The 26957-nt window shown below is 37.1% G+C and overlaps 1 protein-coding gene across 1 annotated transcript in view; it reads left to right on the forward strand.

The window, feature by feature from the left end:
* The window catches only part of LOC150100755 (FRAS1-related extracellular matrix protein 1-like), a 198325-nt gene that overhangs the window by 32300 nt on the left and 139068 nt on the right, over positions 1–26957 (forward strand). Inside the window, exon 3 of the mRNA XM_090401883.1 lies at positions 21746–23233. Within this exon, the coding sequence (XP_090258009.1) occupies positions 21746–23233 (1488 nt within the window). The remainder of the gene's footprint in view (positions 1–21745; positions 23234–26957) is intronic.

Genomic DNA, 26957 nt, shown 5'->3' on the forward strand with positions numbered 1-26957 from the left:
ATTTGAGGAAATGGTATAAAGACAGCTGTTGCAGAATGTGTGGTGGAGATACTTAATGAGCAGTCCATAAAGATCTTTCAATCTTGTGAATGTGACTTCATGGAGAGATTGAGAGCAGTTGATGATGGGGAGGAGAGACTGACTGTAAGTGAGCAAGAGGTGTTTGGGGAGTTGAGTAAACTAGATGTCAATAAAGCTGTGGGACTTGATAATATATCACTGTGTATTCTGAAGGAATGTGCCAGAGAGTTGACACCTGCCTTGACATATTTTTTTAATACTAGTCTTGCACTTGGTCAAGTACCTAAAGAGTGGAAGGAAGGCAAGATTGTACCACTTCATAAAGGAGGTGATCGAACTCAAGCATCAAACTATAAGCCTATCTGTGTGTCAGGTGTTGTGGTTAAGTTGTTGGAGAAGCTTGTGAGAACTAGGATCCAGAGTTGGGTTAACAACAATGGTATAATCTTTGATGGACAGCATGGATTTGCTAAAGAGAGGTCATGTTTTAGTAATCTACTTACTTATTACAATAAAGTGACTGCTTCTTTGGACAGAGGAGAAGGATACACAGTAATATACTTGGATTTTGCAAAGCTTTTGATAGAGTACCTCATGATAAGTTGACAGTCAAACTACAGCAGATGGGGTTGGATATTAGATTAGTGCATTGGATTGGAGACTGGCTATCTGATAGGTATCAACAAGTTGTGTATGGGGGAGCGATATCCAGGAAAAGGAAAGTCACTAGTGGAGTGCCTCAGAAGTCTGTTTTAGGACCATTACTGTTTAACTTGTATATTAATGATATTGGTGAAGATTTGGATGGAAATATTCAGTTGTTTGCAGATGATGCAAAGTTGGGACGAACCATGAAGAGTAGTGAAGTATTGTGGCTTTACAAGAAGAGTTGAATAAATTGAGTGATTGGGCACAGAAATGGGGATGTGAGTTCAATGTTGCAAAATGTAAGGTTTTAAAATTTGGAAAACAAAAATAGGATGAAGAATTTATGCTTGATGAGGATATATTGTCAATATGGAAGAAATAAGAGATCTGGGGGATGATAGTGGATAAGGATCTGAAATTTAAGAGACACACAGCCAAAATTGTGAAGACAACACAAAGGCTTCTGGGAATGATGCGGAGGACACCGATGTGTACAAGTAAGGAGACTCTTGTTCCGTTGTATAAGGGTTTGATCAGGCGACACATGGACTATTGTGCCCAGATTTGGTCACCTGGTTTTCAGAAGGATGAAGAGATGTTGGAAAGGGTCCAAAGGCGACAGACTAAGATAGTTTCTGATCTCTGGAATGTCGAGTATGAGGAAAGATTGAGAAGATGTAATTTGCAGAGTCTGGTGGACAGGAGGAAGAGGGGAGATATGATAGAGACCTACCAGTTGGTAAGGGGGTTGTTATAAGATCAGTGGTGGAGAAGTTCTACAGAGAATAGTGGGAGATCAGGGGAGAACCAGGTCATCCCTGGAAACTGTATAAAGAGGGTGTGAGTAGGGGAGTGAGAGGCAGGTTTTTTTCGTGCAGGGTTGTGAATGATTGGAATGTCTTGCCTGAGAGTGTCGTGTCTGCAAGTAGTTTGAGTGTATTTAAGACACTGTATGATGAGATGTGTGTGTGTGAGATAAAAGGACCTCCCAGATGAGTCTTTGACTCCGTGAGGTCTTGGGAAATAATAATAATAATAATATTATTATTATTATTATTAACTGGTAAAATTGGAGGACTGCTCAGCAAAGGAAGACTATGAAAGAAATTGATTGACAACATTAAAGAAAGCACCCACTTACACTCCATAATAGAACTTCATAAAAAGAGATCAGACAGAAAGAAATGGCAAAAATTTGTCTTTGAGGAACTCAGTCTTCCTGAGCAGAAGAGAAGAAGAAGAATATAAAAAAATTCCATCTTACCTCACAAATGTAAAACAAATGTGCAAGTTTTTTTTTTTTTTTCACAGTCTACTTCTGCTTTAAAAAAATATCCTAGTATCAATAAATTTGGTTACATAAAAGTGTCACATAATGGGAGATTCTCATATATCCTTAATTGCATTAAATTTTATCCCTATTTGTTTATCCACTTTTCCAGCTTACTAAAATTCTCCTGATGGGCAACAACACATCACTATTACTAACTCTCTCTACAGCTTCACATCATCTCCAAACAGTTGAATATCTTCCTGTAACCCAATGAAATTATCATTAACATAAAACAGAAAAAGTCTTTATCCTAGTAGTAGTGAGCCCTGATTATGACAACCCTGTTTGTGACATTCTGCCTCACTGATACTGCTTCTTTCCTATACAAAACTCTTTATTATTTATTAGATAGCAAAATTCTCAATGATATCTAAACCCATATGTCGCAACTTAAATGTAAACTTGTCATGTGAAACTCTGTCAGATGCCTTTGCAAGATCCAGAAAAATGGCAGTATAGGCCTTAAACATGTCAGTTAATCTTGTTAGCTGCTTATTATAAAAGGCAACCAGGTTACTGAAATCAGAGTGCTTCTAAACAATATTATTATTATGTGACACCTCTAAGGAGTTCAAAGACTCATCGAGGGATGGACACCTACTCTACAACTCTCTGTCTCCACTCTCAATTCACCAACTACAACGAACTGCAACTACACCAACGCCATCTACCGCCACTAGTATTTTCACCGACAATCACAAATATCACATGCACGCTCTCCAGCCAAAAGGTTGCAGGTATTCAAACCTGCAACCTTTTGGCTGGAGAGCGGGTACGTTAATCGCTGACATGCATATTGCTGACATGTATATTGCTCTCATCTGCCCAGTCCGGTATATGATATCTTACTAATTTTTCAAAAAATCTTAAGAACTATAGAATAAATACAAACTTGACCATAGTTTGACACTTCCATTCTACCCATCCTTATGCCCTGTCTTACCCTCCTTTCACTCCTTAAATATTTTTCTGCTTGCAAAACTTACATTAAACAACTAGTTCAGTTCAGATATTTGTTCTCTAGCACATTTCCCCAAAACAAGAAGTGAAATCTCATTCGGTTCCACTACCTTACTGACATCTAATGTACTTAGTATTCAAAATACACCCTCCTCATACACTTCTAAACCTTCAACCCTCCCCATCTTCCCACCTAGGAATAAAATCTACTTTATGAATACTTCAATAAAGGGATCATCAAATAGTTCTGCTATATCCTCTGTAATGATTACTCAACCACCATCTCCATCTAATTAGACTGTTTGCCCACAGTACTTTATCCTCCTGCAATATGCATAATGGAATTTTCCTTGGATTGCAGTGTTAGCTATTCTCCTCTCACATTCAGTTCATTTTCTTTACTGTTCTAGTCACTTCCCGGGATAGGGTCTCATATTTCTTGTGCATTGGCTTTCTACCTCTCTCTCTCTCTCTCTCTCTCTCTCTCTCTCTCTCTCTCTCGTTTTATAACATCTGCCTCAAATCTCCTGCCAGCTCTCACTCTGCCTCTCATTTCATTTGTATTATTCTTCTATCATCTTGTCCACATCTCACTTTGCTTCATTGTTTCTACAGGTAAGCTCTCCTGTAACAGTCTACTCTGCACACTGCAAATCATCCAATATCTATACATTAGTTTTCTCGCACTCCATTCATTTCTCCCTCACTGACTTTCCTCACTCTTTTTCCTCTGACACTCTTTCTCTCTCCCTCCCTCCCCCTTTCACTCATTACCCCTTTTTTTTGGTTTTCTCCAATTCTCTTGCATTCTTCTCTCATTCCTGTAATTTCATTCTCTCCATATGCTCTCCATTCTATACTTACCTAGTCTTAACTTGGTAGTGTCCTGAGTGCTCCCTTCATCTTTCCTAGCTACATTCATACTTTCCACTTTTTTCTGTGTCTCTGTTTCTCTCCCTTCAAACACCCTGCCTTCACTCAACATGATCCATCAGGACTACCATATCTTTAGTCATGTTATCTAAAGTTAAATCCATCAGCATGCTTTGTTTACTCTCCATTGTCTATTCATATCTCTCTACTGACACTCACTCATTTCTAGTGCGCCAATTCCACTGCCAGTAAAACCTGGGGTACTAACATCACAATCACCCAGGACTTCTTATCATCCACATTCAATGCACACATGGATGCCCCCCCCCCCCACTCATCTCTCATTTGCCACATTGTTAACTGATGAGAAGTTCAGCATGCCACAAAATCCTGAATGATACTGTGCAAAATATAATCTTTAAATGGCCTGTGATGGACTGGGTGAGAATATTAATGAATGAAGGTATAGTGGCTGCCAAAATAGTTTTGTTTTTTTTAATATCTGATCCACACATGAAAGGCTACAAGACCTATAGTACACTAGTGCTGTGTGTGAGCAAGAGGAATAGAAGATGAGGAGTCTGTTTACATTTTGCTTGAACAGCTGAGGTTTGTAGAGTGGGGTTCCCAAGGACAAAAGGAGATGGAATAAAAGAGAAGGCAGTGAGGTTGGAAAGTGAGTATCAGGATGGACTGTAAAAGGACGTTGGCTCTTGTTTTTAATGATTTTGGAGGAGAGTGGAAGAATAATAGTGGCCAGTTCAGCAGAATACTCTCCATGAAAGTATCTGCAGAAGAGGCACAAGGCAGAAACTGAACATCTGTGTGTGTGTGTGTGTGTGTGTGTGTGTGTGTGTGTGTGTGTGTGTGTGTGTGTGTGAGAGAGAGAGAGAGAGAGAGAGAGAGGGAGATTGAAGTGGGTTTGTGAGAGAGGGATCATTAATTAACCAGATTGCTTTCTTCTTGATAGAATCAAGCAATCTTAGAGAGGATTTTGGTGCACCACCCCAATATATAGAGTTAGTAGCTGTGAAGGTGTGAAGTTTTTTGTCAGCTGCAGAAGCTATATTTGAAATATGGTTGTGCCAGGAAAGATTGGAGGTATAAGTCAGTCCAAGAAGAGAAATTTGATTAGTTTGGATATCTCAGTATTACTGAAGGTAAGGGGGGGAGTTCTTTCTTATGAGAGATCAGACAGAACTGGATTTTGGTGGCATTGAAGTTCACAAGGTTGTCCTTGTCCCCCACTGGGATATAGTCAGGAGATCTGAGTTCAGGTCCCTGGTCGTGGTAGATCATGAGGATTCTAATACTTGAGCACTACAAGGTTTGTCAAATGAAAAGGACGAATGAGGGTACTGTCATCGGCAAAAGCTATGGATAGGATTGGAAGTCTGTGAAAGCAGCTCATTTATATACAAGAGGAAGTGAGTGGGTGAAAGAACAGAACCCCAGGGTTCTGTTCTTTCACAAGTACTCCTGCATTGGTGGGGAAATCTGAAGAGAGTACGCCATCCACCAGGACATGTAGTGAGCGACCAGTGAGAAAGGTGGCAATCCAGTTTCAGAGTGAGGAAGACCATAAGATTCTATCCTATGGTCTGCCTAGCAATTTGGTGAGTAGGCCCTGTGCTAAACCCGATCAAATGCCTTTGAAATGAGGGAAACCACTAACCAAGTAACCAAGAAACAATATGTCACTCAGACATAATAATCAAAAACTTTATAAAAATAGCTATTCAGCCAACACAAACTCTCCACACTCAGTTACTACTAACGTAAGTGAGATTTAGTCTGAATTTACAATAAAACATCTCTCCTTCTTAATACTAAAATTTTCTTTGCACCTTGCTTTCACACGTTCACTTTGTAAGCGATAATTAAATTATTTTAGTTTATTATGGCATATATATCACCTGCCTGAAAATACTACCAAGATGTGTAAAATTATGTTAAACATGAAATTAGTGAATTTTAATTGAAATTCAATCATCTCCATAGACCAGTCAGTCAGTACTGACAATTATTCCCTTTTGTTAGAAGGACATTATCATCAGTTCCTAGGTGAAAGGAACTGTCATAATACATTTTGAGCTGAAGGAGTTAGCTAGCCTCATATGGAAGTGATAGTTTTCCTTCCAGAAATCCTTGTTCTTTCCCCTTCATAAAATAGATTAGCATTAATCTATTTTATCATGGCATTAAGGCCAATGTATTATATCATTGGCTATATAGTGGATCAGAGTTGCTAGTTTAACATGAAGTTTGAATGTGGTGTACTGATGTACTGATGAAATTTGAATGTACTTATGAAACATGGCCTTTGCACCACATTCAAACCTCATGTTAAGTAGCAACTCTGATCCGCTCACCTAAGGATAAACTTCACCCTCTAGCACACCCTGGAGTGTATGAAGTTCTCTGTGACTTGGCCTACCATGGTCAAACAGGAAGATCAGTTAACATCCGCCTGGAAGAATATAAAAAATATATTTGCTACTATCACTAAGGCAAGTCAGGACTAGCAAACCATGCTTTGGATGCTCCTTCACACAGGATTAGATGGAAGAAAATGAATGTGCTATTTAGAAGTCATTATAGATCTGAAAGATTATTTTTTGAGTTAGCCATGGCTTTGAAGAATTCTCCTAACCTAAATAAATCTGGTTACATTAATTTGCCAAAAATTTGGAGTCTGTTATCGTAAAAGCAACTTCCACATAGCTATGTTTTATTTTTTACAACATTAGAGGGTACCATAATAAGACTTTAGATCTTTAGATTATTGTATTGCTTCAGCTATCGAAATTTTCAACTATCGAACACCACACAATTTTATCGAAAGATAAAAATATCTTTCGATAAAATTGTGTGGTGTTAATACTGTTAAAAAATAAGTCATGCATATACAGACTGACAGTTTAGTTAACCAGGTGATGGCACTATCCAGGAGTAAATGCAAGTTCCTGAGGCCTCCGTGGAAGCAGTGCATGGGGCAGTCATCAGTGATGCATAGTCTGCACAGCACCATGCATGCAGGGGTGATGTGATTAATGGCCCACTAATTACATCTGTAATTAGTGGACCACTGTGCCCACTAATTACAGATGTAATTAGTGGGCACAGTGGCCTTGTCCTGTCCTAAATTTGTTTAGCTGATCCCAGAGGTGTTGAGGTAGATTGAATCCTGGTGATTTGATAGCTGGATCTGTGATCAGGTACTTGTTTGTAGTTTGTAGTTCATTCCAGAGTCTTCTCCAATGTCATGGGACCATCATCTGGTGATTCCACAAGCCATATGAGAGATCTGGAGGCAAGGCGGTGCACTGGAGTTGAAGAGATATTGCAATATATATAGGAAATAAATGTTATTTCTTTCATGATGACTTCATCTCTTCTGAAGCATGGAGGAGTGATTTGGTGAAACAACAAGTAATCATGGGAGTAGATCATAAGATACTAGAGATGGTTCTCATTGTTATGCTAAGCTGTGTGTGTGTGTGTCCACAAGAGTTGTGTAGTAACTTCAGCTCCAAACTGGTGAACAATACTTCACAACAGGGAAGACTTCTAAGGGCAGGGCTGCTCTTCTAAGAGTCGAGGCATTACAACCCCAAGTTGTGCCTGTCAGCTTGTTTATGATGTTGTTCCTGGCACATATCTTTAATTTAGTTTTTTCCAAATGTGTTCAGTAAGTTAGACTGCAGTCAAGTGTGACACCAAGGTAACAAGGATTACTGTAATGGGTTAAAGCAGTAGTCGGCAACCTTTTTAATATGAAGGGCGCAATACTGCGAGTACCACGACGCTTGTGGATGCTTTGTTGCCGACTCCTCCCGATTTAAATAATTAAACTTAAATTTACAATTGGCATGAATGGTTTTGAAATGTTTTTCTATATTACTTTTTTTAGAATTAGCCACACTATTATTGCATAATAAAGAAATACAAATACAAAAATATGCTGTAAAAGTGAGGTAAATAAAATAATGTTAAAGTTTGAAATCTCACTTTTCTTAAAAACAACTAATCATAGAATTTCTAAGCCTGAAATGAGAGAAAAAATGCCTGTGTCATGAGCCCTCTGTAATTTTCAAATTTTATATTGCGCTCTTCATATTAAAAAGGTTGCTGACCTCTGCAAGATGTGCTTTACATTTATGGAAAATACTAAGGAAAGAGATCTGGAGCTTGCTCCACCTTTACTACGAGTTGCCCATAAGGCACTACTTATGCTTGCATCCACTGAAACTTTTAGTTCCTATATATTCGGCATGAAACTCTTGTAGTTTCTATATTTGGCTATGAAATTAAGTGGATTCAATATTCACTTAATTTGTACCATCATGTATTATATTTGCAGTGCTTTTTCTTTATGTTTTCTTGCATTTTAGCACATACTAGTAATGAATGTATATCTCCGATATACTGCGATCTATGCTGCTAGCTCCAAAGCAGTTTAGAATAATTTCTCTGAGGGCGCACTAAAAATTCACTGCAAGCACCATGGTGCTCGTAGGCACTGCATTGCCGACCTCTGGGTTAGAGTCCTGTTGGAGAAGTTTATTTTTAGTTTTCTGTGAGCCTCATGGTTATTTAGGTGGAAAGCAGAAACAACAGTTTTGCTGGGATTGGGAGATAGTTCCCAGCTTTCAAAGTAATTTTGTAGTGAACTCAGATCTTTGTTCCATGTTTCCTCAAGGCCGTGAAAGGTACTGCCTTAGGTTACAATAGCTATGTTATCAGAATAGATAAACTTTAACTAGCTGTTCGAGGGAAATCACTTCTGTACAGGTTGAATAAAGCTGGGGCAAGGGCAGATCGTGTAGCAGTCCATCCTGTAGGATAAATATTCTGCTTTTTTGTGAATTCAGATGAACTTTATTTTCCTATTGGAGAGCAATTGTTCTAGTAATTTAGTTTTTAGCAGTTAGTCTTATAGGAAAAGGGAGATCCAACAGAATTTTTTTGCTGTGCAACAAATAAACAGAAGAATGAACATGGAAGAATAACCTTAGTAAATACAGAAGTTAGAAAAGTGTCCAATGCTTGTTGTCCAATGTCTAATTTTCAAGATGCTCAGACAGAACTAAATGAAAGAATACAGGTAGATAAGTTGGTGGTATTAATGCTACTGCAAGAGCTGTATCTGAACAACAGTAGGATTGGATAGGATATCCACAAGAGTGTTGAAGAAATGTGCAAGAGATTTATTATTATTATTATTATTATTATTACCCCAAGACCTCCTGGAGTCAAAGACTCATCTGAGAGGTCCTTTTATCACACACACAGCTCATCATATTGTGTCTTGAACACGCTCAAACTCCTTCAGACACCACACTCTCAGGCAAGGCATTCTAATCATTTACAACTCTGCATGAAAAAAAACCTACCTCTCAATCTCCTACTCACACCCTCTCTAAACAGTTTCCAGGTATGACCTGTGGTTCTCCCCTGATCTTCCATTATTTTGTGGTTCTCCCCTGATCTTCCATTAACCTCCAACAGGACTCTAACTTCTCCAGCATTGATCCTATAACAACACCTTACCAACTTGTAGATCTCTATCATATCTCCCCCCTCTTCCTCCTGTCCACCAGACTCTGCAAATTACATCTTCTCAATCTTTCCTCATACTCAACATTCCATATCTTAGTCCGTCGCCTTTGGACCCTTTCCAACATCTCTTCATCCTTCTGAAAACCAGGTGACTAAATCTGGGCACAATGGTCCATGTGTGGCCTAATCAAACCCTTATACAACGGAACAAGAATCTCCTTACTTGTACACATCGGTGTCCTCCGCATCATTCCCAGAAGCCTTTGTGTTGTCTTCACAATTTTGGCTGTGTGTCTCCTAAATTTCAGATCCTTATCCACTATCACCCCCCCAGATCTCTTATTTCTTCCATATTGACAATATATCCTCATCAAGCATAAATTCTGCATCCTATCTTTGTTTTCCAAATTTTAAAATCTTACATTTTGCAACATTGAACTCACATCCCCATTTCCGTGCCCAATCACTCAATTTATTCAACTCTTCTTGTAAGGCCACAATACTTCACTACTCTTCATGGTTCGTCCCAACTTTGCATCATCTGCAAACAACTGAATATTTCCATCCAAATCTTCACCAATATCATTAATATACAAGTTAAACAGTAATGGTCCTAAAACAGACTTCTGAGGCACTCCACTAGTGACTTTCCTTCTCCTGGATATCGCTCCCCCATACACAACTTGTTGATACCTATCAGATAGCCAGTCTCCAATCTAATGCAGTAATCTAATATCCAACCCCATCTGCTCTAGTTTCACTCTCAATTTATCATGAGGTTCTCTATCAAAAGCCTTTACGAAATCCAAGTATATTACTGTGTATCTTTCTCCCCCTCTCTCTCTCTCTCTCTCCCCCCCCCCCCCAGCTCTTCATAATCCCCCCCCCCTCCTTGTAGATCCATATATACCATTTTCTCACAGAGGTCCTCAAACTGCTGGAAACCACCCAGGTAATTACCTCATGGTCACTCTCACCAATTCGTAGACGATTTGACACCTCATTTATAATTACATTTAGCAGCTCCTCTGACTTGGTTGTTCAACTTGAGTCGCATCATGATCACAGTTCCTAAAGAATGGAATGAAACTGAGATGATTTCATTATACAAAGACAGAGATTGTACAGAAACAACCAGTTATAGATCAGCCTGTATTTGTGGAGGGGTCATTAAGATATTGAAGAGTCTAATTAGGATCTGCATTCAGCAACAGGTAAAGGCAAGTCTTGCTTAAGCAGTCTGCTTGTGTTTTATAATAGAGTGACTGTAGAGTGGGATTAAATCTATTGCCTATTTCCAAATTTCCAGAAATTTAGAAATAGACAATAGTCAGGGCATGTGGTGCATGTGGGCGCCGCTACGATGGGGGGGGGGGGGCGCTGCCAGGGAACGGTTCATAAGTTAATTTTTAAGAAACAAAATTTTTATCATAAAAACAAAATAATTCTTAGAATGATCAATATTAAAATAAATGAGGCCGTATGCACTGAATAAAAATTTAAAAAAAATGTGTATTGCTGCCTCTTTGATCAGCCGGCTGTTTACAATTTTGCAGCTAGAACAGGCTAAATGCTTGCCTGCAGAATGTTGTGTCTACTGCAATCTATCTAAAGTGAAACAGTGAACAGTTTTTATGCGCAGAAACAAATTTTCGTAGAAAACATTTGTTGCTAGTTAACCAGTCATATGGTACGCATCTCATTAGGCTACTGACAGTAGCGCAGTGCGGACTATTATTTTGTCTCTGTGTCATGTTGTGTAATAATTTCTTGTGGGTATAAAATAGAAATGGAATCAAAAATTTAAAAAAACGTTATCCGGTGCACAAAATCATAAGCGTCACACTGCAAAAGAAGCAGATATTAAGAAACAAACAGGGGCTCTTAATAAATTTGTTAAAATATTAAAATATTCTGATGCATATTGTAACCAACTCGATACATCAGAAATCAGAATTGAAGAACTGTGCACATCATCCAGTTTGCATGAAGGTATACTATTGCAACTATTGAACAAGATAATTGAACATGATTTAAGTGAAAAATAGTTAGGATTTTGTCAACTACAACAAGATTTAGTTGTAGTTGACCATGAAACTAACACATTGTTTGTCTCTGTGAATTTAGAAGATCCAGGTGAACGGGGAAATATTGATGAAAAATTACGAGTTGTTTTAATTGAAAAAATGGGGCCTGTTCAAAATAAAAATATAATATATCCCAGAGATACATATGGTCGTAAATTTGGTGACACATATTATAATAGAAAAATGGAAAACAGGAGCTCGTGCCAAGAATGTGGCTCATTTATTCCGAAACTTTAAATTCTGTTTTTTGCTTTTGTGCAAACTTGTCACACCTACTGAATCAACTGAGCCACCCACTGAGTCTTGTAGTAGGTTATAACGATTGGAGAAATGTAAGTACAACTTTACATAGATATGAGGCTAGTTTAACTCACATGAAAAATTTCTTAAAATGGAAGGAACTTGATAAAAATATAAAAAAACAAAACTACTATTGATTTCCAGACTCAAAGCATGTATGAAATGGAAAAGAAATATTGGATGAGTGTTTTAGAACGCTTGATTGAAATTATAAAATTCCTTGGTAGCTGAAATTTAGCTTTTCGCGGACCATCTGATAAATTATATGAAAGAAATAATGGCAATTTTTTAAAATTAGTCGAACTGTTTGCGAAGTTTGGTCCCATTATGGAAAATCATGTTGAAAGGGCCCTACAATGAAACAATAGAATACACTTTTTGAGTAAAGACAGTCAAAATGAAATATTGGAAACTTTAAGTAACGCAATCAGGGATACAATTTTATTATCAATTCTAAAATCTAAATATTATACCATAATTTTAGACTGCACACCTGATGCAAGTAAAACAGAACAAATGACCATTATTATTCACTTTGTTTACTGTGACAATGGAATTGTCAAGATCAAGGAAAACTTTTTAGGTTTTGCAAATATTATTATTATTATTATTATTATTAAACAAGACCTCATGGAGTCAAAGACTCATCTAGGAGGTCCTTTTATCTTACACACACATCTCATCATACCGTGTCTTAAACACATTCAAACTACTTGCAGACACCACGCTCTCAGGCAAGGCATTCCAATCACTCACAACTCTGCACGAAAAAAACCTGCCTCTCACTCCCTTACTCACACCCTCCTTATACAGTTTCCAGGGATGACCTCTGGTTCTCCCCTGATCTCCCACTATTCTCTGTAGAACTTCTCCACCATTGATCCTATAACAACCCCTTACCAACTTGTAGGTCTCTATCATATCTCCCCTCTTCCTTCTCTCCACGAGACTCTGCAAATTACATCTTTTCAATCTTTCCTCATACTCAACATTCCAGAGGTCAGAAACTACTTTAGTCAGTCGCCTTTGGACCCTTTCCAACATCTCTTCATCCTTCTGAAAACCCGGTGACCAAATCTGGGCACAATAGTCTAAGTGTGGCCTAATCAAAGCCTTATACATTGGAACAAGTATCTCCCTACTTCTACATGTCAGTGTCCTCTGCATCATTCCCAGAAGTCTTTGTGTTGTCTTCACAATTTTGGCGATGTGTCCCCTAAATTTTAGATCCTTATCCACTATCACCCCCAGATCTCTTATTTCCTCTACTTCCAACAATATATTCTCGCCAAGCATAAATTCTGCATCCCATCTTTGTTTTCCAAATTTTAAAACTTTACATTTTGCAACATTGAACTCACATCCCCATTTGCTTGCCCAATCACTCAATTTATTCAAGTCTTCTTGCAAGGCCACAACATCTTCACTACTCTTTATGGTTCGTCCCAACTTTGCATCATCTGCAAACAACTGAATATCTCCATCCAAATCTTCACCAATATCATTAATATATAAGTTAAATAGTAATGGCCCTAAAACAGAACCCTGAGGCACTCCACTAGTGACTTTCCTTTTCCTGGATATTGCACCCCCATACACAACTTGTTGATACCTATCAGATAGCCAGTCTCCAATCCAATGCACTAATCTAATATCCAACCCCATCTGCTCTAGTTTGACTGTCAACTTATCATGAGGTACTCTATCAAAAGCCTTTGCGAAATCCAAGTATATTACTGTGTATCCTTCTCCTCTGTCCAAGGAAGCAGTCACTTTATTGTAATAAGTAAGTAGATTACTAAAACATGACCTCCCTTTAGCAAATCCATGCTGTCCATCAAAGATTATACCATTGTTGTCAACCCAACTCTGGATCCTAGTTCTCACAAGCTTCTCCAACAACTTAACCACAACACCTGACACACAGATAGGCCTATAGTTTGATGCTTGAGTTCGATCACCTCCTTTATGAAGTGGCACAATCTTGCCCTCCTTCCACTCTTTAGGAACTTGACCAAGTGCAAGACTCGTATTAAAAAAATATGTCAAGGCAGGTGTCAACTCTCTGGCACACTCCTTCAGAATACGTGGTGATATATTATCAAGTCCCACAGCCTTATTTACATCTAGTTTACTCAACTCCCCAAACACCTCTTGCTCACTTACAGTCAGTCTCTCCTCCCCAGCATCAACTGCTCTTAATCTCTCCATGAAGTCACATTCACAAGATTGAAAGATCTTTATGAATTGCTCATTAAGTATCTCCACAACACATTCTGCAACAGCTGTCTTTATACCATTTCCTCCAATCAATGTCATCCTTCCATAATCATTCTTTCTTTTGCTGGCTACATATCGAAAGAACTCCCTAGGATTCTTTTTGGCTTCATTAGCTAACTGCTGTTCATACCTCTCTTTAGCTACTCTCACCAACCAAGTCACCCTCCTTGCCTGGTCTTTGTAGACCTCATGAAATTGGTTACTTCCACTTCTCTTATGCTGTCTCCACAATGCCTTTTTTTTCTGTATTGCATGCTTAATCTCTTTATTTATCCATCTCACACCTACCTTATTTAATCTTCTCACCCGTGGTATACATTTAGACATTGCATCTACTAAATAGTTTTTGAAAATCCCCCAAGCTGCATTGATCTCTTTTCCAGCTAACTCCTCATTCCATGCTACATCTGCAAGCTGTCTCCTGAGCTCTTCATAATCACCCCCCTTGTAGTTCCACATATACCCTTTTTTCACAGGGGTCCTTGCACTGCTGGCAACCACCCAGGTAATCACCTCATGGTCACTTTCACCAATTGGTGGATGATTTGACACCTCATTTATAATTACATCCTCCGATGAGATGACCAAATCCAAGACCCTTAATCCTCGTGTGCCCTCTGTTACATACTGTCTGAGGTAGTTATCCCTCAAAAACTCAAGAAACTCATTTTCTTTACTTCCAGTCGCTATCTCTTCAATCCAGTCTATATTGCCATAATTAAAATCACCCATAATGATCACCCTTTTCTTATTTGCTTGGCTTATTTGACTATACATTTCACTATCACCACCATCCACATTACCAGGTCTATAACAACATCCCACCAAGTATTTGATTCTATTCACCTCTATCTCACACCATACTGCCTCAAAACCACTGGCCCTATTTCCCTCTTGCATCTCTACTTTGTATGGACATAACTCTTTCTCTATCATCAATAGCACTCCCCCTCCCTTTTTATCCCTTCTATCCTCACGAAACACATCATACCTTTCCATCTCTATTCCTGTCAGGATGTCGTCCTCATCTAACCATGTCTGACTTATTCCAACAATCTCTGGGTACACAGACACAATTAGTGCAACCATTTCATCCGCCTTGTTTCTTATGCTTCTAGCATTGGTATACAAACACAACAACTCATTTCTGGATCTACAGCTAGTTCCACTGATACCATTCACTCGATGTGCTCTCTCCATGCTGGACTGGGGCCATTTCTCTTTCTGCTTCTTCATTTTAGAACCTTTTGCAACAACATGTTTCCTCTTGATCCCTGGTCATCCCATTACTTTCCTGCCTACACATGCTCTCACCTCCTCTTGGAGCATCCACCTTTCTCACGCTGTGTATCCCTGTCCACCCTGGGCCTCCCCGTTTCCCTGCTCCTCTTGCACACCCATTCTCTCATTTTCTATACTCATACCACTCACCTCTCCATTCGTTTCCACTTCTTCAATCTCTCCTGTCTTACTCTCCTGCTCTTCCACATCACTCCCCTCTCGATCTGATTCATTTTCTCTATTCACTTCTCTACCTTCCAGCAGCAGTCTCTCCAAGCGACTCACACCATAACCACTCAAATGCAGTCCATCGCTCCCATACAGCTCACTTCATCCCTCAAACTCATTCCACACATTAACAAACTGTACACCCATCTCCTCACACATTTCAGCCAGAATACCATTCATAATCCTTGCTCTCCGCCTCATTTCACCACAATCATACCTAGGCAACATACTGACCACCCTTCCTGTCACACTATTCTCTTTTATCTTTCCAAGCAGTCTCTTGACATTCATTTTGACATGCTCTTTGTTCTCTCTCAAATCATTTGTACCAATTAATACAATTAACTCTTTTGCTCGCTCCCACCTCATATCCAATGCCTCAATCACTCTACTTATTTTACCGCCTGGAAAACATACCTTGTGCATTTTATCCTCTAGCACACCTTTAATAATGGAGTCACCATACAACGCCACTCGCTCATCTTTCGTTAACTCTTTCATGCCATCATGATTTATTTTAATAGTTTTGACCTGAATTCTCTTAATTTCTTGCCTCATCCAATCTAATTCACTTTCCGAACCTCGCGACACATTCTCTCTATCATTAAATCTTTCTAACTTTCTAACTCTCGACCCCCTCTTCTCACATTCCCTCTCATTCATCCTTCTTTGTTTCCGTACTTTCGGTCCAACATACGTCCAACTTTCACTATCATTCTTCTCACTTTCACTCTCATTTATCTTTCTTTGTTTCCGTACTTTCGGACTAACATGCGTCCAACTTTCGCTATCATTCTTCTCCCTTTTACTGTCATTCATCTTTCTTTGTTTCAGTACTTTCGGTCCAACATGCGTCGAACTTTCGCCATCATTTATTCTTTCGATTTTTTTTACTTGCGATTTCTGCATTACGCAAGTTCTACTTTCATTCGTTCTCTCAATTTCATTTCTTTCTACCTCACTTTCGTCCCTTTTAACATCTGTTACGGTTGTCAAATCGCTCTTTTTCTTTTTTCCTGATTTTTTAACATTTTTTCGCTTCTCTTGCTCACCATCCATTTCTTTCAAACGTGCAATCGCGACACAATCAGTACTAGCACTTTCTGTCATCAATTTCATATTCGCATTCATTAGTTCTTCGTTCAGGTCACACTTCGCACACACCCTTCTTCCATCCGCACTAAACATCCACAAATCATTTATGTAATCGAAGGAATACATATAACAGACCTCACACTTAACGAAACGACTGAAATCTACATTCAAATCATGGAATGACAATGCCGCCGCCATTTTTTTTTTTTTTTTTTTTTTTCTCTCTGCCGGTTACTAGGTCTAATAATAACGATTTCGTAATTTAGTTTAGACAAGAAAAAAAAACCCACACTAATAATACCGGTAGCGTACAACGTTTACAGCCACTCTTACTCAAACAATTACGCATATATACTTAATTATTCCTAGTAAAAACTTATCTGAATCAGGAGCTCTTCAAAACACGTCCGCAGTACTTGGCCCACTAGCGCATATATCAGATTCCACAGGATGTGGTTTATGTGCAACAATAATGGAACAACTGGAAAAATGGAACATTCCCATTGAAGACATGAGAGGTCAAGGATATGACAATGGGGCAAATATGAGCTCCACAATTTGCTTTTGAACAAAAATCCTCTAGCTTTTTATGTGCCATGTGCTGCTCATACTCTAAATTTAATCATTAACGATGCAGCCAAAGTGAATGCAGATGCAATTAGTTTCTTTGCAATTATTCAAGAAATATACAATTCTTTTCATTCTCTTACAAATGTTGGGCAATCCTTTTAAAGTTCGTAAAAAAATTAACATTGAAACAGCCATCAGAAACGCAATGGGATAGTAAAATTAATGCAATCTGCCCTCTACGATATCAGTTAGGAGAAATTTATGATGCACTTTTTGAAATTTTAAATAATGAAAATTTTAATAAAGAAACTCAGCATGAAGCACAAACATTATGTGCTAAAATAAAGGACTACAAATTTATTTGCTCTCTTATAACTTGGTATGATTTACTTAACAGAATAAACCCTGTGAGTAAAATGCTTCAAGACAAAAATATGAATGTTACACTTGCTTTAGAATCTATCGAGCACTTAAAAATATTCTTACAAGAGTATCGATCAGATACAAATTTTAAAGAAGTTCTAAAAATGGCAAAATAACTGAGTGAAGAGGTGGATGGAGAACAAGAATTTAAAACTGGTACGGAAGTTCGACGACAAAAGAAGACACGACAATTTGACTACGAGCATCATGACGAAACGCCACAATCGCCAGAAGATAAATTTAGAGTGAATGTGTTTTATACACTTCTAGACGTTGCAATGTGTTCGTTAATAGAACGTTTTGAACAACTAAAAGATATGATAATTTCAATTTCTTATATAGATTACTACAAATTAATAACGAAGATTTACGAAAAATTTGTGACGATTTAGAGATTCTCTTGAAGGACTGCGACAATAAAAACGTAAATGCAATAGAACTATATGAGTTATGTGCATTCCGGGATATTTTTTGGATGGATAATTTAAATATTCAAAAGCCCTTTCGATATTCTTAATTTTATTGTGTCCAATAATTTATCTTTCCCTAACTTTTCAATTGCTTTACGAATACTATTAACCTTAATTGTTAGTGTAGCGAGCGGTGGATGTTCCTTTTCCAAGTTGAAATTGATTAAAACTTACTTAAGAACAAGTATGTCACAAAAAAAGACTTGTTAGTTTGGCGTCAATAGCTATTGAAAATGATATATGTGCGGAATTAGACGTTAAGATCATTATTTCTAATTTTGTAAATATGAAATCAATAACCTTAAAATTTTAATTAAAAAAATTTCAAGTATATTTATGTAATTTAATTTATTTTCTGTTATTCTGTAAAGATATTATTTTTTGAATACTTATATTAAATGTTCTTATAGTAATATTTAATATTTAATAATATTTCTGAATTATTTTATTATTTTCTCATCTATCTTGAGTTTCTTTTAATTTCCTAAAAAATAGTTCCACTTATAAAAAATTATTACAAGTTACTAAGAATTTAGTAACTTGTAAAATGCAAGAATTTTTTAAACTTTAGTTCAAATAAATTTTAATTTTGTTAGTGATTCAGGTCGGTGAGAAGGCTATAATCCCTGTATTATTATATTCAACAATTAAAGTGAAGTGGCTTTATCAAAATTTGCTTTAACTTTTGAGAATTTTTTGATATACGGGTTTTTAACGATTATCCTGCCTAGTCAACACTCCTGGTTTGTTACATTTAGCGAACCAACGTGTGGCTGTTATGTCAAAATTTATTTAAGAAATTTAAAATAATTTAAATTTTTATTATCGTAAAAGAACCACACACTTCCGTATCGTTACAGGGGCGCTTAGATAGAAATTGCATGCGGGCGTCAAAGACCCTAGCGCTGGCTCTGACAATAGTATAAGCAAAGCTGGTAGGCAGGGACCAGTTGAATAAATTTATATGGAACAATTAACAAAGCAAGAAATTAGCCAAAACATGAAACAAGATATATACAAGACTCTGCAATTTTGTGGATTTGAGAGTTGGGATAGAAATAAAACATTTGATCAAAGATCACACATTTGATCATTTTGTCAAAGCATTTGACAGGATTTCATATGGAAGGTTGTTATACAAACTCAAATTGATTGAGTATGCAACACAAGCTTATAGCATGGGTAGGAGAACATCTGACTGACAGGTATAGAGCATGAAATTAGAATTTATTGTCTGTACAGAACTGTAATAATTTAATTCCATTTTTATTTTGCACTGGCTCATTAAATCATTGACATATTCCTAGTATTATCTGGTTCCCAATTAATGAATAATTTGTATTTATTTCTGCTTTCTTGTTTCTTTACTTCAGAACTATAAACATTTAGGCAATTTATTATGCATCCTTTCATCTGTTATTGCATATGAATGATTCTTTCTAATATTTAATTACATATTGCTCATGTCATATTATTGTTGCTTCCACTTTTGCCATTTCTTCCTTACTTCATCGTCATCGTATGTTATGCTTTCGCGCAGGTCTACATATTTTACCACGTAAGCTTCTGTAACCGATAATCCCGCGGAATAGGTTGGTTGCTCCTTATTCCCAGTAGTATCCCATGTCTTTCGAAGTGTGTGTGTTCATGGGGCCAGTTTGCCTGCTTTGCTGGAGGAAAACCCCAGGATAAAATGGGGAAAAAACCCTGCTGTCCACGCCCAAGACCGGCCAACGGCTATGGGTGAGAAAGATCCTTAAGCTCCTCACATTACCGACGGGAATTGAACCTAGGACACTCCTTCTCCAGGCACATGGTTGCGAAGCGCGTAACCACTAGGCTAACTGCAGGGATCTTCCTTACTTACTCCACTGTAAACTGTTACATAGCATATGTTTTATACATTTTACTAACCAAGTCTCTGAATGCTCCCTGCATTAGGCATTGTGATGTGTCCTTCATGCTCAGGTCAGCCCTTCTAATAGAATACACTACTGACATGCTTTGTCCACATCACCCATTCGCTTTCTTGCCACAGTGAGTTGCAGGAAGGATTAAAGAGGGTATATAATATCAAGTGAAATATAAAAACAAACATTTTTCTTAAAAGCTAAACAACACACTCTGTCACAGTATGTTATACTTGATAAGAAATTATCTTCTTGTTTTAATCCTTTAGCTCAAGCGTATTGTACTTGAAGTGTCTTCACAACTAGTCTACTTGTATATAGAGGCTGTTGACTTTGCATCAGTTTCCTCATCACTTCCCATAATACAAAAGCATTATGGGAAGTACTATTATCCAGATCAGTTGCATCCTGTTAAAGTTCGTGGAGGGGGGGGACATCTCGAAAATTTTATATTATTGTCTATTGCCTATTTCCAAATTTCTAGAAATTTTGAAATAGACAATAGTATAAGCAAAGCTGGTAGGCAAGGAGCCAATTTGAATAAATTTATATGGAACAATTAACCAAAGCAAGAAATTAGCCAAAACATTACACAAGCAGTATACAAGACTGTGCAATTTTGTGAATTCAAGAGTTGGGATAGAAATAAAACATTTGATCAAAGATTCTAGACTACAGATATTAGAATTCTGTGCAAAAATTATGGGATTGAACAGGTGATGGCATCAACTGCAGAATAATATTAAAAATGAAAATATTAGAAAGGTATCAAACGTTATATGATTAGCATTCAAGAATGTATGAACAGATGTAATCTAAGTTGGCATTGGTTAAACAGAATTGGAAGATGAAAAGTTAGCATGGCAGAAAAAAGACTTAGAATGGGATTGATGCAGTTAGCAGTGCTTTATAAGTGATATGTAAGATGTAATAATATTGAAGTCTTGACAAATCACAAATTAATTTGGAAAAAAATTGTCAATAGGAAGTTAGTGATAATATAAATTTAATCCTGTAGTACTATCAGTTCTTGTACACTCCTTGAGGATATGCATCATGAATGATGAGAATTACAATCTCATCATCAAATCACTTATCAAATTTCTGATGTGTACCACTGAGGGTATAGCATACTGATAGTACTACATGATAAAAATTATGATAAACTTCCTATTAACAACACTGTTCTAAATTAATCTGTTATTTGCCAGGACTCCAATACTGTCAGATTTTGCATTTTGGTCTTCTCAGGCACTACTGAATTCATCGATTCAGCTAAATTATGGTCTCTCTCTCTTGGTCTTTTTTCTATCATCCTGGCATTAAACACTGTTTTGCTAACATTAGCTCTCCAATTCCATTTAAGTTATCATACTTTCTTAGTTCTGATTTGTACTTATATCATTCATAATGGGATGTGTGTTGGTTTTTAATTTTTTTTATTAGATAATGAGTGGAATAAGCTGCCAGAGTCTGTTGTGGGTGCTATGACAATGAGTGAGTTCAAGGCAAGGTATAATAGATACTGTGAGAATGTCGTATAGTTGTGTGGACATGATGTTTTGGGCCTCCATTGATGAGTCTAAGGACTCCCTGGAGTCGCCCGTAATAATAATAATAATAGTAATATATATGTTAGTTTTAATAGTGTAAGTAATTTTTACATTAAACAGAATTTTTAATACTGTTCCTTTATTTCTATAGGTTTTTGACTGTGCCTTTAAACCTGGAACTGTACGTTATACACATTTTGGATCTCATCGTTTAAATACAGATAAGGCAAAACTTTGGGCATATAACTTTTTTGAAAATGTCACGGTATCACAGTTATTTCATGTGACCTTTAATATTTTAAATACACCATATGATGTCATTCATTCAGTGGGACCACTTATCATAAAAGAATTTTTTGGTGTTTCTAATCCAATCGACAATACAGTTTTGACATTTAAATATAACAGGAATCTAGGCGGTATTTGCAAGGCACGAATATCTTTTTATGATAGTAAATTACCTGCTTATGGGCAGATAATTGTAGGAAAAGAAAGACGTCCTGTTAATATAATTAAAAGAAAGTGTGATGACTTTCTTCTTCTTCAGCTACAGTATGAGCATCTGAAACCACCTTCACCAGATATAGATTATATTCTAATTACAGTTGAAGTTAGTGATCCTCTTCTAAATGGTGGGGATATTATGTTTGAATGGTTCCAACTTCCTGTGATAATAGAACCAGGATTTCCTAATGTACCACCAAAACCATCATTTTCTAGCATGTATTTACTTGATGTTGATCAGTTCATTCTGACTACATTAACTCCATCTGTGATATCTGCTGATGACAGTGAAACTTCATCAGATCAGCTAATTTTCAATATTACTAATCCACTTCTTCCTCATCAAGGTACCTTAATTAATTTATCCAATAACTTTCGACCAGTTACTTCATTTCGACAGACCGACATTGATAATTTTAACATTGCATACAAGCCTATGGTTAATTTTTTTAAGGAGAGGCAGATGCTAGAAATTAGCTTTACAATCATTGATAGTGAGTTTTCTCATAGTGATCCATTCATACTTCATGTAGCCGTTCGTCCTGCTGTGACAGCAGCCCCAAGAGTTGTTCAGAATGCTGGAATGGTGCTGTTAGAAGGACAGTCACGGTGTGTGCATACACATAATTTGGAGATTGTTGATGCGAATAATTTGGATGATATACAGATATTTGTAACTGGAGGTTTATATCATGGACATCTTAAAGTTGATGGCAAACCTGCTATGTTATTTACACATGCTGACATTAAAAATAGTAGAGTTGTATATTATCATGATGACAGTGATTCTACAAAAGACAGTTTACACCTAAGGATATATGATGGATCGCATTCAGTTCATGTAAAGCTTCCGATAACAATTATACCACGTGATGATAATCCTCCATTTTTAATAGTTAATGTTGGCTTTGAACTCCATGAAGGTGAAACTTTTCAGATAAACAGTGATATACTACATGCTGCAGATCAAGATACAGATGAAAACTTAGTAACTTTTCTTATTAAAACATCACCAAAGGCTGGATTATTGTGGAAGAAGTTTATCTGGGAGAATGATGGCATTGAAATTCAACAGTTTACACAGAGAGATATTAATAAAGGCCTTATATATTATCACCACAATAATGAAAACCATGTAAGTAGCCAATGGATTTAGTTATTAAATGTTATTTTTATTTAAATAATCATATAATAATCACTGTAAATCATGAATTCTTATGCCATTCTTTTTAATTTTTGCAGTATTACTTTAATTGTTCATTTTCTTGTGAAATGGAAGATATGAAGGGATAGTTATGATATTAGAATGTGAAAAGGGAGATAATTATCAGTATAGTTGTAATTATTACTGTTTAGTGTATTACAAAATTTCAGTGTAATCACAGCTATTTGATTGGTTGGGATATTGGCCATTGTGGTATGAGAAAGTGCACAAGAAGCCTCTGATCAAGGCTGTTCAAGTGTCAGTATACTGGCAATTAAATTAAACATCCCCATCCATTCCCCTGATTGTAGAGGAGTGGAACTGCAGGAAGGGAAAAGATAGTTCTGTTACATAAAAGAGACTCTAAGACAGAGGTGGCAAACATAGATTGGTCGCTATCTAAAGAGTGAGTTTATTAAGGCATTGGAATTGTTGGTTAACGATAGAATTCACTAACAGGTGAATAGGAATGCATTCTCTATTTGGGCTGGATGAAGCAGCATGGTTTTGTAAAGGGTAGATCTTGCCTTGTCTTAGTAATTTAATTCCTTGAACCAGTTCAACTGCCATATTATAGAAAGTAAGTACACCATGATATTGTTAGACTTTGCAAAGGTTTGACAGGATATGCACAGAACAACTGTACATAAATTGAAGCAGATAGGATGGACATGGAGCAGCTGGTGAATAGATATGATAGACAGTCTATTAAGCAGCATTGGCCCAAAGAGAATGCAGGTAACCAGTGCCACAGGGCTCTCTTTTTTTTGGGCCATTGGTATTTTACATTAATGATCCGTGTGTTCCAGATCATTAATGTAAAGGCAGGTAATACTGAACTGTAGACAACTTAGATAATACTGAACTGTAGAGGGAAGTAGTTAATAAAGATGATGAGAGATTCTGCAGATGACTTAAATAGACTGGCAGTTTGTGCAGAGGATGTTGAAAACTTTGAATGTTGAAAAATACTGAAAAATAGAGATAATCCTTTGATACATCCCTATCAGGACTGCTGGGCAAAGATCTGGTCACTTAGGTTTTTTCTTGGGTATGAGGAAGTGGTGGAAAGGATATAGAGGCATGTGAAAAAAAAATTAAAATTTTTTTTTTTTTTGGTATTTTATATTAACAATCTGTGTGTTGAGGTCTAAGTGCTGTGAGGACATCATGTTGGAGGTTTTAATGGAATATTTTCAGCACTGTTAATCCTTTCCAGTGCTGAATATTTTCAGCACTGGAAAGAATTAACAACTATGGCCTTGCAGACCATGTTTTGGATACAACCCGCGGTATCTCCTGGAGAAAAATCACCATGCTTCACCATAGTAAATTCAAACAAGAAAGACTGTTTTTAGAATCTGTGGTGGCACTCAGCAATCAAGCGAATTTAAATAAATACGGTTGCATAAAACTTCCCAAAATTTAGGAAACATTAATTATCATAGATTTTCCACGTTACATCCTAGGCCACCAAATGCTCATAGATGGTGCACCACCTATATAGGACTTTAGAGTCGCCCATGTGTTTCACATAGTATCATATTGTATTTGAGTGTGTTGTTACAAAAGTTATTTGTAATCCCTGAAGATGTCTCAGTGACTGAGACAAAGTATTGGAAGCATTAAAGTTAGTTTTAATTCTTTCCCAGTGCTGAAAATATTCCATTAAACCTACAACATGACATTAATGATATCAGGAAAGATTTGAAGAGGAATATCCAATGTTTAGATAATACTGAACTGTAGAGGGCATTAGTTAATATAGATGATGTAGAGATTCTGCAGATGACTTAAATAGACTGGCACTTTGTGCAGAGGATGTTGAAAAATACTGACAAATAGAGATAATCCTTTGATACATCCCTATCAGGACTGCTGGACAAAGATTTTGGTCACTTAGGTTTTTTTCTTGGGTATGAGGAAGTGGTGGAAAGGATATAGAGGCTTGTGATCTTTGGAGTCAGTAGTGCACTCAGGGTTTGATATTGGGGGGGGGGGGCAGTTGAGTAGACAATTTGAGAATACACACTATGCATTGCATACAACCTATGACTGAGCATCTGCAATGATCACTAATTCATAAGTAGTATAGAAATAGAAGACAACACAATATAAAAAAAAAAATGAAACAAAAAAAGATTTTTTGAAAATTTTCTAGTGTTTTTTCCCTTTTTCTTTGGGGGTACTCCAAACAGTGGTGCACCCCCCCCTAGGTGCACCACTGTTTGGAGTACTCCCTGTGGGGCCAAAAGTTTTATAGGTCACAAAATGTTATTGGTTGATAGAAAATAGAGGATATGATAGAAACATATCAGTGGAGTTTTATAGGATAGATGCAGGTGAAATTTTTCAGTATATGACAAGAGGGGGAAAGAACCAGGGGAAATCACCTGATAAGGTGTGCAAGAGTTTAGTTAGCCAAAGTATGAAGTCTAGATACATCATCATGAATGCTTTATCAGGAATGAGTGTATCATTTTGAAGTGGCAGGTTTCCTAGAAATTTGGATTGTTCGTTCTATGAAACAGACAAGTTGGCTGGAGAGGACACAAATGCATATAATTAGCAGACACAATATATTGGTCTTGTAGCATGGGCATCCGCAGAAAATTTTATTGGGGGGGGGAGCAAAGCAAAATTTTCCACAAGGGCAAAGCTTGGAGACAAGTAATTACATCAATAAATTTTTATTTAATTATTTAATTTTTTTTTCACAAGTAGATCTGGGGGGGGGGGGGGAAGAGCCCTGTTTGTTCCCGTCTGCAGAAGTAACTATGTCTTGCAGCCATAGTTACTTCAATCATAATTCCAAGCAACAAAAGCAAACAATAACAGGAATGAGTTTTAGGCATTATGTGAATGACTATAAGCCTATAATATATTACCACTGCAGATAGGCCTCTGTAGTGATCTTTGGACGTTGTGGAAATACCTGAATGGTGATGCTAATAATGATGGCGGTGATGATAATGAATAATTATATAGCCTTCATAGCTCAATTGGTAATGATAATGTCCTTTGGTTGGAAAGACATTTGAAACCTATCTAGTATGTGAAGAAACTTTATAAAGGCTTTTCAGTTCAAGATGAGTTAGCCATTCATCTACAGAGGTGGTGGTGGTTTTTATTCCCTCAAGACAGACAGACCAGTCAGAATACACAATTCACAGATGTACTAACTTTGTAGATAGGATTCACTTCCCTATTACAGTATTAATTAATTAATTAATTAGTTACCACTCAGTGAGTACATATCTGAGCAGATAATATACTCCGTCTCTGACCAACAGGGTTGGAGAACAAGTTCAGAATCTTGGGGTGGGCATGGTTGTTTACAGAATGTCATTATGTGGGTATTTCATCACCTAGTGTGAGACAACTAGGCTGCTGGTTGGAGATTTGAAATGAAAGCATATCGAAAGTTCCTGGCAAATAAGTCAGCGTGTGCTCTTAGAGAATGTAGAGACAAATCTAAGAAAGCTAAACAGTGTGTAAAACTAGCTAAAAAAGTCATGTAATAAATTTAGTTTAATCCTTTATCCCAGTGAGAGCAAACAAAGTTTGGCCTGAAAATATCTTCAGGACTGAATATAGTGTTGTACTATCTTACCTGGGTAAGTAGTACAACACTATAGCAAAGGTGGAGCAAGCT

Source organism: Typopeltis vanoorti, chromosome 12 (genome assembly GCF_054136105.1).
Source record: "Typopeltis vanoorti isolate ZY-2024b chromosome 12, IOZ_Tvanoo_1.0, whole genome shotgun sequence".
Taxonomy (NCBI): Eukaryota; Metazoa; Arthropoda; class Arachnida; order Uropygi; family Thelyphonidae; genus Typopeltis; species Typopeltis vanoorti.